We start from the raw sequence: 11,620 nt of genomic DNA on the forward strand, positions 1-11,620 counted from the left end.
CCTTCCAATACTTTGGCTTCTTTGTAACGCCTGTTAATCATTCATTTTCCTTTAAAAAAAGGAATTGAGTTTGGCCTTTATTTTGTTTTGTCAATTATAAACATGGAAAGTTATTTTTGATGATATTTTTTTATTTGAAGTTTTTAAGCATATTGATCTTTTCCATAACAGAAAGAATGGAAATGCTCAAAAAAGATAAATGCAATAATGATGTTCAGGAGTCTTCCCTTTCAGAGAAATTTTCGAGTTTTCTTTTATTGTTGAATTTTTTTTGATCACATGTTTTATGATTTTTGATGATCATGGAAGAATTGTTCTCTTTGTTAGAGCATTGCCCAGAAAGCGAGCAGAAACAGAAAATCGAAGAAATGAATGAAATAGTTGATGAAATGAATATGAAAGAATTGATAGAACGCAGTGAGACAGGATTTGCTCCTCAATAATGAGTTTGATCTTAAATTATGGGTGGTTTGAGTGAAAAACTTCGCCCTACCAAATGACGTGGAAAAAGGGCGAGATGAAAAAACAAAACAATAGCATTAAAATTTAATAATAATAAAATAAAATAATGCATTGTCCGCTTCACTTCACCACCGACTTCGCCTTTGCCATGGTCTCGAAGACCAGAGGGCAGGGGGCATACCCCTCGGAGCTCCCTCCTGCAGGCTGTGCAGGGATCCGGTGAGGCGAAAATTAAAAACGGAGCAGAAAGAAAAACCACTCTCGCTTTCGCGAGGCGTGGAAAAGAAAACTGCGTGTATTATGCTCTGCCTCCCACTCTTCTGCTGCATCAGCAGAGCAACCCCAATCATCACACACTACATATTAAATATTCAATTCTTCTCTGTAAAAACAATAATAGTCTTGTAAAGGAGTAGGATCATGCTTGAACTTTTTATTTGTTTCCACGTTTCTCAAAAAGGTTCTAGGTGCACATTAATATCTTCGGGCGGTTGATCTTTACCTCTATCCTTTTATATCTCGCCCTTTTTCTCGTCATATTCCTCCAAATATGTTTCTCTCTTACGCACCCAGCCGCTCTGAGTCTCTCCATCCGCGTTAGTATTATTTCGGAGCAAATCCTGTCTCACTGCGTTCTATCAATTCGCAATAAAGCGAATATACGAACGCAAGGAGCAGGTTTGCTCCTCAATAATGAGTCTTGAAATCCCTCGTTCTCCTCTCTCCTCTGATCTTAAACCCTCATGCCTAGCACCTTGCCGTGCGGCGGATGACCAGAGGGACTGCGGATGAAGGTGCGGCCTCTATCCCTACTCCCTCCCCCTCTTGCGCTGTTTTCGGGGGGTTCTCGATCGGGTCTTCTGTACCTGAGCGGGCATGACAATTTGTCCTATGCTTCTCTCTCCGCGTTTCCTCCGATCGGTCTCGAGTTTCTTCTGCGAGGCAGGTTGTCTGCCCTCCGCCAGCTCCATGATGCTGCGGGGAATTATGGAAGGTGTCTCATCACCCCTGGTGGGTTGTGTTATATCGTCCTCATGATGCGAACTCTTCTCTCGAGTCGACCCTCGTCTCTTCGAATTCTTTCTCTTGCTCGTCTCCGCTTCTCCCCCAGATTGTGATGTTTCTTCCGGATACTCCTTTGTTTCAGATTCTGTATTCTCATTTGAAATTTCTTTTCCTTTGCTGTCCTTCTCCGACTTTCCTCCCTTCTCTGCCAGGGGTACTGGGCCACCGATTGTCTCCAGGATCCATCTCGTGTCCTGAACCGGTAACACGGTGTAATACTCCTGGGCTACTCTAGAGCCTGGCGCCCATCTCGCGTACGCATTGATTGCTTTCCAATCTGCATCTTGTTGTCTTGCTAAGTGTGTTATCACAGCGTGTCTTATCGAGTACGCGGTAAATGTGTCGGGTATTCCGTTCTCTCTCAGGACAGCCACTAATTCTTCTTTAATCCTCTGCAAGTTTGCAGGTTGCCTCCCCCTGAGATCGAACCACACATGTTCGTCTCTAAAGGTTGTCTTTATATAATCCATCCAGCGTTGGAGCGCTACAACCGCATCGATACGTGGGTTTGGATGCTTATTTATAATAACCTTAACAGTCTCTCCCCCTGATGTTTTTGTTTGTACTTGTGTCTGGGCTAAATCATCTCTAAGTATCGTTGTCCCTCTTCTCATCCTCTCCAGCTCTGCTGGTCTTAACGCACCAAATATCATGGTTAAAAATGAGAGCCCTCCTTTGGAGGGTCTGTGGGTCTTTCATATCGTGAGTGGCTTCTGCCCATTTCGTGATGATTGTCAAGTCCCACATCGATTTGTATCGTTTGCCTCTTCTTGGTTTCTCCCCCACATAGGTCTTTAGAAATGTCTCTATGTCTTTCACGTCAACCTTAGTCTCTCTGAAGAGGTTAATAGAATCCAGCACCTTCCGTACTGTCTGATTTATCACTCCACTTGAGAGGTTTGTATTCGAAAGTGTTTCGATGAACTCTGCCATAATCCATTTAGCATCTTTCGTTGTGAGGGGGTCAGTGTCATCCATGCTCTCTCTATCTAGAAATTGCTTGAATCTTCGCAGGGCTCTCCACGTATCTCTCTCACTCTTCTGATTTCTAAGTATTGCTGCTGCTATGTCTTTTGCTCCAACGTGTTCTCCCCATGTTAAGAAGAGGTCTCTCCCCTGAATATTCTCTTCTCCAGTATAACGCTTATTACCTCTCCTGGGGGTAATTTCCAGCCTTCCCTTCTCATCTTCGTTCCCGGTGTCATGCACTCCTGAAAGGTCCCCAGGGTCTTTGTCAAATGCCCAGGCTGCAGTAGCGGGGTCCAGGTCTGCCCCCGCCAGGCTGGCAGAATCAGAATCGTCAGATTCCTCTGAGCTTCGTTCATCTTCTCTTTCATCACTCGTCCAATGTTTCTCAGGAACGGGTGGACTAGCACTATGTCGTCTTCTGGTGTTCCTTCCTCTCTCTTCCTTCTCATGGAGGATAGTCTCCAAGTACTTCCGCAGGGCACCGGCGCAATCTGTTCTGAAATTGTATCTAGTGTTCTCGGTGCGATTGACTGTAATATCTCTGCGACTTTCTCCCCCTTCAGTGCATAGTCCGGCTTCTTCGCCATCCGGCTGAGTGCATCTGCTTCCGTGTTCTGCTCTCCCGGGAGATGTTCCGTCTGTATTGTTAAGTCCAGGCTGTTCAGTTTCTTCTCCAATGCTCTCAGTGTTGGGATGAGCGATGGCGCTCCCCTTTTCTTCTGGATTGTCCATCTCGTGGACATGTTGTCTGTCTTCAGACGAATATGATCTATCTTCTGTTCTTTCAGCCATGCTCCTTTCCTTTCCAAAGTCCTCAACACTGCTCTGGACTCCTTCTCGTTTATCGCTAATGCGCTCTCCTGGAGGGTCCAACTCCCGTGGACATATATCTTCTCCTCTTTGTTCTCTGTTGGTATTGTTAATACTGCACACCATCCCAGCTCCGAAGCGTCCGTTGTTAGCTCTGCTGGTCTGTTCCTTCTCCTCAGACTCCTTGGTCTGTTCTCTCGCAGAGTTTTCCTCCAATGTGTTAATTCTCCTAACATCATTGGGTTGGGTATCACTGTCCCGTTCCAGCCTCCGCGGGCTATTGCATGCCTCAGCACGTATTGCATGCGCTTCATCCACAAGCTCGCTGGTGGGTGTTGTAACCTCACAAAATTCAGCCTCCCGAGGAGTGCTGCTAAGTCCCTCGTCTTTTGTCTCCTCCTCTTCCTTGCATGTGCTATCCACTTTTGCACATCCTTCAGGAGAAGCACTCTCTTCCTTTCTTGGAGCGTCACTTCCATCTTCTCTGAGTTCCACAGCCATCCCAGAAACTCCACGCCACTTGTGGGTTCCAACTTCAGCTTCTCTTCTGAATGTCTCCAGCCCAGATTTCTCAGGAACTGGGCTATCTCCTGTGAGATCGATCTCAATGCATCCCTGTCTGGGTGCATGAGGAGGATGTCGTCCAGATATATAACCAGCTTTACCTTCCAATATTCTCTGATATATGACGCTGCCCGTCTCATTATCTTCGTGAATACTCTGGGCGCGTCCTTTGCTCCAAATGGCATCCCCACGTAAGTGTAGCATTGCCTTTGAAAGCTGAAGCACAGAAAGGGACTGAACTGCTCGTCCACTTTGACATGTTGATAAGCACTCGATATGTCGAGCGTAGTCATCCAATCGTTCTCCTCCAGGAGTTCCACAACTGTCTCCTGGGAATCCATCTTGAAGTGTTTCCCTAGCACTTCCTCGTTTAAGATTCTGCAATCCAGAATCTTCCTCCACTTCCCATTCTTCTTCCGGACCATAAATGTCGGGTTGAACCACTTTACCTCCGACTCCTGTATGGGTTTCACCACTCCTTCCTTCAATTCCTCCTCTAAAAGGGACACATAATTGTTTGTCATCTCTGTTGTTCCCCGAAACTCTTGTCTGTGCCTTCTCTCCTCGAGTGAAATTGGGGATTGGGGATCTTTCCATCGGGCTTTTATACCACGGCTCACTAGTTTGTCCCCCCCAATCTTCCTCCACTCGTTCAGCCTGTTCACTAGTCTCCCAGGGAGTGGCTCCTTCGGTGGTCCCACTGCTGCGCAACTCCTCACTTCTGGTGTCCTTTGACCAGTCTGGATCTGTGCGGTCTCTTTCCCTTCGAGAGTATCTGCAGTAGCTATCTTCCAGCTCTCCTCCAGGGCGCTCCCAATTAGGGACTCGATAACAGTCCCAGAAGCTCTCCAGACTTTCTTCACTACCTCCCTCTCGGGTTCCTGATCGTTCACCTGTTCTGTCCCGTGGGGATATACGGAGTCTTCCTCTGTGTTCTCTCTCCCTGTTCCCATCTCGCGATCTATCGAGCTTTCTATATCTATCCTCTTCTTTTGGTCGGATGGGCTCAGTGCCTCTTCGTTGCTCTCGCAGACTTCCAAGGGTTCCTCCCCTGTGCTTGTCTGTCGATTGATTGGGACCTCCCGTAGTACTGTCATTCCCCTGAACTCTGACAGCATCATGTCCGTCCCTGTCTCGCGGCGAAGCGCGGCTCTCTCTTCCCTCTCTGTCTCGCGGCAAAGCGCGGCTCTCTCTTCTCTCTCTGTCTCGCGGCGAAGCGCGGCTCTCTCTTCTCTCTCTGTCTCGCGGCAAAGCGCGGCTCTCTCTTCTCTCTCTGTCTCGCGGCGAAGCGCGGCTCTCTCTTCTCTCTCTGTCTCGCGGCAAAGCGCGGCTCTCTCTTCTCTCTCTGTCTCGCGGCAAAGCGCGGCTCTCTCTTCTCTCTCTGTCTCGCGGCGAAGCGCGGCTCTCTCTTCTCTCTCTGTCTCGCGGCAAAGCGCGGCTCTCTCTTCTCTCTCTGTCTCGCGGCGAAGCGCGGCTCTCTCTTCTCTCTCTGTCTCGCGGCAAAGCGCGGCTCTCTCTTCTCTCTCTGTCTCGCGGCGAAGCGCGGCTCTCTCTTCTCTCTCTGTCTCGCGGCGAAGCGCGGCTCTCTTCTCTCTCTGTCTCGCGGCGAAGCGCGGCTCTCTCTTCTCTCTCTGTCTCGCGGCAAAGCGCGGCTCTCTCTTCTCTCTCTGTCTCGCGGCAAAGCGCGGCTCTCTCTTCTCTCTCTGTCTCGCGGCGAAGCGCGGCTCTCTCTTCTCTCTCTGTCTCGCGGCAAAGCGCGGCTCTCTCTTCTCTCTCTGTCTCGCGGCAAAGCGCGGCTCTCTCTTCTCTCTCTGTCTCGCGGCGAAGCGCGGCTCTCTCTTCTCTCTCTGTCTCGCGGCGAAGCGCGGCTCTCTCTTCTCTCTCTGTCTCGCGGCAAAGCGCGGCTCTCTCTTCTCTCTCTGTCTCGCGGCGAAGCGCGGCTCTCTCTTCTCTCTCTGTCTCGCGGCAAAGCGCGGCTCTCTCTTCTCTCTCTGTCTCGCGGCAAAGCGCGGCTCTCTCTTCTCTCTCTGTCTCGCGGCGAAGCGCGGCTCTCTCTTCTCTGTCTCGCGGCAAAGCGCGGCTCTCTCTTCTCTCTCTGTCTCGCGGCAAAGCGCGGCTCTCTCTTCTCTCTCTGTCTCGCGGCGAAGCGCGGCTCTCTCTTCTCTCTCTGTCTCGCGGCAAAGCGCGGCTCTCTCTTCTCTCTCTGTCTCGCGGCGAAGCGCGGCTCTCTCTTCTCTCTCTGTCTCGCGGCAAAGCGCGGCTCTCTCTTCTCTCTCTGTCTCGCGGCGAAGCGCGGCTCTCTCTTCTCTCTCTGTCTCGCGGCAAAGCGCGGCTCTCTCTTCTCTCTCTGTCTCGCGGCAAAGCGCGGCTCTCTCTTCTCTCTCTGTCTCGCGGCGAAGCGCGGCTCTCTCTTCTCTCTCTGTCTCGCGGCAAAGCGCGGCTCTCTCTTCTCTCTCTGTCTCGCGGCAAAGCGCGGCTCTCTCTTCTCTCTCTGTCTCGCGGCGAAGCGCGGCTCTCTCTTCTCTCTCTGTCTCGCGGCAAAGCGCGGCTCTCTCTTCTCTCTCTGTCTCGCGGCGAAGCGCGGCTCTCTCTTCTCTCTCTGTCTCGCGGCAAAGCGCGGCTCTCTCTTCTCTCTCTGTCTCGCGGCGAAGCGCGGCTCTCTCTTCTCTCTCTGTCTCGCGGCGAGCTGCGACCTCCTTCCACCTCGCTTCTTCTAGGTCCATTGGCTCGTTCCAGTGGCTGTTCCTGCTGTTGATTCTCCCTGTATCCTCGGGGGAGCTGGAGGAAGGGGGACTGTGAACGAGGGAGCTCTCCCAGCTGTTGCTGGGGCCTGTTGCGGTCGAGTTTGTGTTGACCTCCTTCTTTGTTTGAAATTTGTAAAGCTCCCATCGAAACCTTGCTTTTGGAATTGTCTGTAGACAAAGCCCTGGGTATTCCTGCCCGTTCAGTATCATCTTGAGCGTTCACTCCTGACTGGGGCGAGGCCGAAGGTTGTGGAAGAGACGGGGGATGCTCCAAACCCTGGAGCGTCCCCCCCTGGACGAAAAAAGCTGGTGCTATCCACCAGTCTCCTGAAACTCTCTGGGATGTCCTTGGACATTCCCCCGTCCAGAAAACACTTCACGTTCTCCCAGCTTGACTGAGGGATAACTTTCAGCAAGTTTATGCGGCTAATACAGTCTGCTATTAAAGCGTACGCGCAAAAGAGCCCCCTCAGTCGCTCTTTCTCTTCTTCCTCTAGGCGCGTCTTTTTCAATTCTCTTGTAGTGAGGGCTGCAATCGCCTTCGCGGCTTCAAACCCCGATTCCAAGGCGGGCTGAAGCAGCTCGATAACCCGAGCGGCTTCTGGAGAGTCTTTTCTTCCCTCAGCAGTTACCCCCGTCACTGCTAAGGCGTTCCAACTGATGTCAGTGTGTCTTGTAAAAAAGTTCTTCTCCGTCTCCGGGATAAAAGTGTTCAGGATATCATCATTTATTCTGATAGATCCGGCTTTGCAAAAGTCCATGAATCTCTTCAGTTCTCCTGCTCGTCTCCTAGGCGTTAACCATTCGTCTGGGAAAATTCCCAAGAAATCTTCGGATCTATCTTGCTCTTCTTCCCGCTTTTCTGTGTTTTCGGAATCGCTCTCGCTGGTTTCTACATCGTCCCATTTCTTCATCTGGTTACGTCCGCGACTGCCCCTCAATCGCTGTCTGTGTCTCTTCTTTGCGATCATCTCTGTGTCATCAGATTCGGGCTCAGATTCGCTTGATCTCGATAGAGATCTTCCTCTTGGTCGTTCCCTCTTCGTCTTTCTCATTGGTAATATTCCTACTGCTCCCGAGCGGCTCGGAACTGCTCGGCTTCTCGCCATTTCCTCAATCAAATTTTCTTCTCTTGAAAGTCTAATTGCAAGATCAAATCCTCTGTCCTCGCTGTCACTGGATTCCACTCTAACAGGATCTTGTGTCATTATTACTGCGGACAATGGTGTGTAAGAAAGGTTTATTTGTTAGCGAAGTTTGATCTTAAACCACCCATAATTTAAGATCAAACTAATTATTGAGGAGCAAACCTGCTCCTTGCGTTCGTATATTCGCTTTATTGCGAATTCGAATACATTTTTACAATAGAATTGTTCAACAAAATGCACAAAATGATTGTGGAAAAGAAGCTTTTGATGAATGACGCACTCGTGCTGTTGAAACACTTTGGATATAACAGGATATTGAAATTCTCGCAGATTTATGGAATTGAAGAATCTTCGTTTAACGAAAGATTTGAGGAGATGATCATAGATGAAGACATGAAAAAGAAAGAAAAGGATGAAAAACTGCTTATTGATCTGATTGAATGCTTTCTTTTGCTTAAAAACCGGTTCAATTCGAAATTGTTTTCAATTTGTGTTCCCTGTCTTCTGAAAGTTGCATTGAAAAAAGAGGGAAACGAGGAAACACAAAAAGAAGTGGAAATGGCTTTATTGGCTTTGAGCCACATTTTTGGAGTTAATGCATGAGCATTCCTATTTTCTTTTAAATTAATCAATATTTTCTTATTTATAATATCAGCCAATCGAGAAAGAACTTTATTCGAATGGACTAAAAGAGATCATGAAAAATCATCAGGAACATCACAATCTGACACAACTTGCCTATCAATCAGCTTGGCAGTTTTTAATTAACAGATTTTTCAAAGACGAAGACTTGGAAATAGTTATTATGAATGAACTGCATTTGGCAAAAGAGGCTGCAAGAGAATTGGATGAACTGTCAAAATGTGTGGTTTGGAAGAGAAAAGAAGAAGAGAATGAAAAGAGAAGAAAAGAAACGAAAGAAGAGCTTATTTTGAGAAGATGGATCCATGTTATTCAATATTATTTTTCCTTTTCTGAGTGCAGATTGTGGAATGAAGAATTTGTTGGGCTTTTCAGCAACATTGTGAGTATTTTTCGAGTATCAAGGGATAATTTTGAAGAAATTCCCAATCAATGCATTCGTTCATTAATAGATGCAGTTAAAAGAAGAACCGTGAAGATTTGTGACTTTCTGAAAAGTGGAGCTGTTGATCCCATTTTGAAGGAGATTCAGCGGTCAACATTGAAAGATGAAATGGCAAGAAATAACTTGCATTTCTTTTTAAGTGTTTCATATCGATTGAAAGAAAAGGAGAAAGATAAAAAGGAAGAAGCGAAAAGAAAAGAGATGAAAAGAAAAGTGTTTGAAAAGATGGAAGAAGAAGGATACGAAGATATCATCATCTGGCTGTGCCATTATATTTGTCGCGGTGTATTTGGCGATTTTCATTTGATAAAGTATTGTTCTAATTATTTTGTGTTTTTATAATTTTTTTGCATAAACATTCACTTCATCTTTTTGCATTTCCATTTTGTTATTTTTTGTGCAGAATACTCATTCACTCAACAAAATAACAGTCATGATTTGCAAAATAGATGAAAGTGCTTTTTCAAAAAATATCAAGAATTTACAAGAAAAATGAACATTTGAAAAAAAAGAACATCATCAAAAATAAGAAATAAGAAATGAAAAACAAAAGAATCAAGCTTGTTGAATTTTTCTATGTGCTTTGTGAAAAGAAATATTTTCAACTTCAAAAATACAATCCAATATTCGCAAAACTCATTCAATAAATAAATTTCTGGGCTTTCAAAGCTTACAATTTCAAAACAAAATAATGGAGCATAAGGAGCACTGGTTAGTTATTTCACAGTCCATCAGATATTTGAGTTACAAAGTGAAATTCCTCTTATTTCTTCAGATATTCACAAAATAATCTGAAATATTCAAATATATGTCAAAATTTCCATATTTTTCTTTCAGAAAATTAAGTATTTTATGAATGCTTGCAATGATTTGTTCGTATCCTTCTTCCTCCATCCTTTCAAACACTTTCCTTTTCAGTTCTTTTCTTTTTTCTTCTTCCATTTCGTTGTCCAACGCTTCTTTCATTCGATTTGCAATTGCAATGAAAAATTTCAAGAAATCAAATGCTATATTGTTATATAATGTTGGCCGTTGAATTCCCTCTAAAATAGCATCAATTGCTCTTCCTTTCAGCAAGTGTTCAACTCTCACATCTCTATTTTCTGTTGCATTTCTTAATGAACAAATGCACCAATTGCTAATTTCTTTGTTATTTTCTCTTGCTGCTCGACACACATGAGCAACGCTTCCTAAAAGCTCAGCAATTTCTTCATTCCAAAACCGACAGCAATCAAAGAAATCGTACAATTTGCCGAACCATCTCTTGATTAAAAAGCACTTCTTTCGCTTCCTTTCCTCCATTTTCCTCTTTTTTTCTCTCCTTATTCACGCACTTTGTCAGCTTTTCCAGTTCTCTTGCAGCCTCTCTCAAAAAATGCAGCTCATCCACAATAACTTCCTCCAAGCTTTTATCATTGTTCAATCTGTCTATCAAAAATCTCCAAGCTGATTGATATGCGAGTCGCGTCAAATTGTGATGCTCCTGATGATATTTCAAAATCTCTTTGATCTCATTCAAATATTGTTCTTAATTGATGTCCTTGTTTGAAAAAATTAGAAAAAAAATCAATTGTTAAAAAAAAGGAAATAGATATGCACAAACTTGAATGATATCGATACACCTCAAAGCCAGCAAGGCCAATTCAGTTTCTTTTCTCTTCTCTTCACTTTCCTCCTTGTTCATTGCAGCTTTCAAAAAGTGATGCAAACAAATCACCAGCAGATCGTTGCTGATTAAAACATATCTTGGGTACCAAAATAAAAAGTGTTCATAAAGATTAATCAATTGTTTCTCATCCTTTCCCTCTTTTTTCTTTCCCATTCTCGTTTCCAACATGCTTCAGCAACATGAGGGATTTTTCAAAAGGATAATTGTTCAATTCAATCAATTTGTTATTATCATCAAATTCTTCTTTCGAGAAAAAATGTTTCAATTCTTCTTTATCCATATTCTTCGGCATTCCGTTCATCTCCTCCTTCAGCAGAATTTTCTCTTCTTCTGCAAAATCTATTCCAGGAAACATTTCTTTTGCAAAAAAATCAGAAATCAATTGCAATTTCCCCTCCTTTGATAGAATCAAATGAACACACCAAAATACTCCTCTGTGCCTTCCATCTCCAGTATCTTTTCACAAAGATAATGCAACCAGCAGGAATCAATACTTTGCCGTTTTCAATAAAACAAAGGAATAAAAAACAGAAAAAATGGATGAAGCATAAGTATTGATAACGGAAGTGAAAAAAATCATAGTTCAAACTACTCCTTTCTATTTAAAAATTAAGACGAGAAAATTTGGAGAAAAGAAAAGATTAATCTAATAAGAAGAATACTTATGGTTGTCAAGTTCAAAAAAACATTTTTGAAAATTGAAATTATTCATCTGTAAAATGTGCAATTAACACACGTTGCTTATCGTCGAGTTTCAGAAATTGTATTCATCCCGAGTCGTATTGAACCGATAGACAAGAAATATTTTTTGCATTTGAAAGGGAAATCAAAAGTTATTGCAGAGTCTATGACCATGCAAGAAAAAAAGTTGAAAGACCATTAAAGGAGGCTCGAAGATTCGTTGTTCTGCTTTATAATGAAGATGTTTCTGTCAACCACTTCCTTTTGCCATTATAACCTTTCAAATAACTGAAATGATCAATTCTTGCTTCACAGAGTCCAATATTGTGGACTGGAGTTGAACATTGTGGAGAAACAAGTTAATATGAGAAATTGAACAAGCTTTATCCACTTCTCATAACATTATGTTTGAATGGAAGAT

At 44.6% G+C, this 11,620-nt stretch overlaps 2 protein-coding genes across 2 annotated transcripts; both read right to left on the bottom strand.

Annotated features, from left to right (window-relative positions):
• Positions 1-1,271: 1,271 nt before the first annotated feature.
• Positions 1,272-2,141, bottom strand: MONOS_7760 (uncharacterized protein; the record flags this gene model as incomplete). The annotated part of the gene is made up of 1 exon (XM_067878110.1): positions 1,272-2,141. One exon carries the CDS (start codon positions 2,139-2,141, stop codon positions 1,272-1,274), a length of 870 nt encoding a protein of 289 aa, XP_067724095.1.
• A 4,679-nt stretch (positions 2,142-6,820) lies between these two features.
• MONOS_10224 (uncharacterized protein) lies at positions 6,821-8,172 on the bottom strand (the record flags this gene model as incomplete). The annotated part of the gene is made up of 1 exon (XM_067862650.1): positions 6,821-8,172. The coding sequence occupies exon 1, from the start codon at positions 7,820-7,822 to the stop codon at positions 6,821-6,823; it is 1,002 nt and encodes a 333-aa protein (XP_067724096.1). The 5' UTR covers positions 7,823-8,172.
• Positions 8,173-11,620: the final 3,448 nt, after the last annotated feature.

The sequence above is a fragment of the Monocercomonoides exilis genome, assembly GCF_001643675.1.
Source record: "Monocercomonoides exilis strain PA203 chromosome Unknown scaffold34-1095894, whole genome shotgun sequence".
Classification (NCBI taxonomy): domain Eukaryota; phylum Preaxostyla; order Oxymonadida; family Polymastigidae; genus Monocercomonoides; species Monocercomonoides exilis.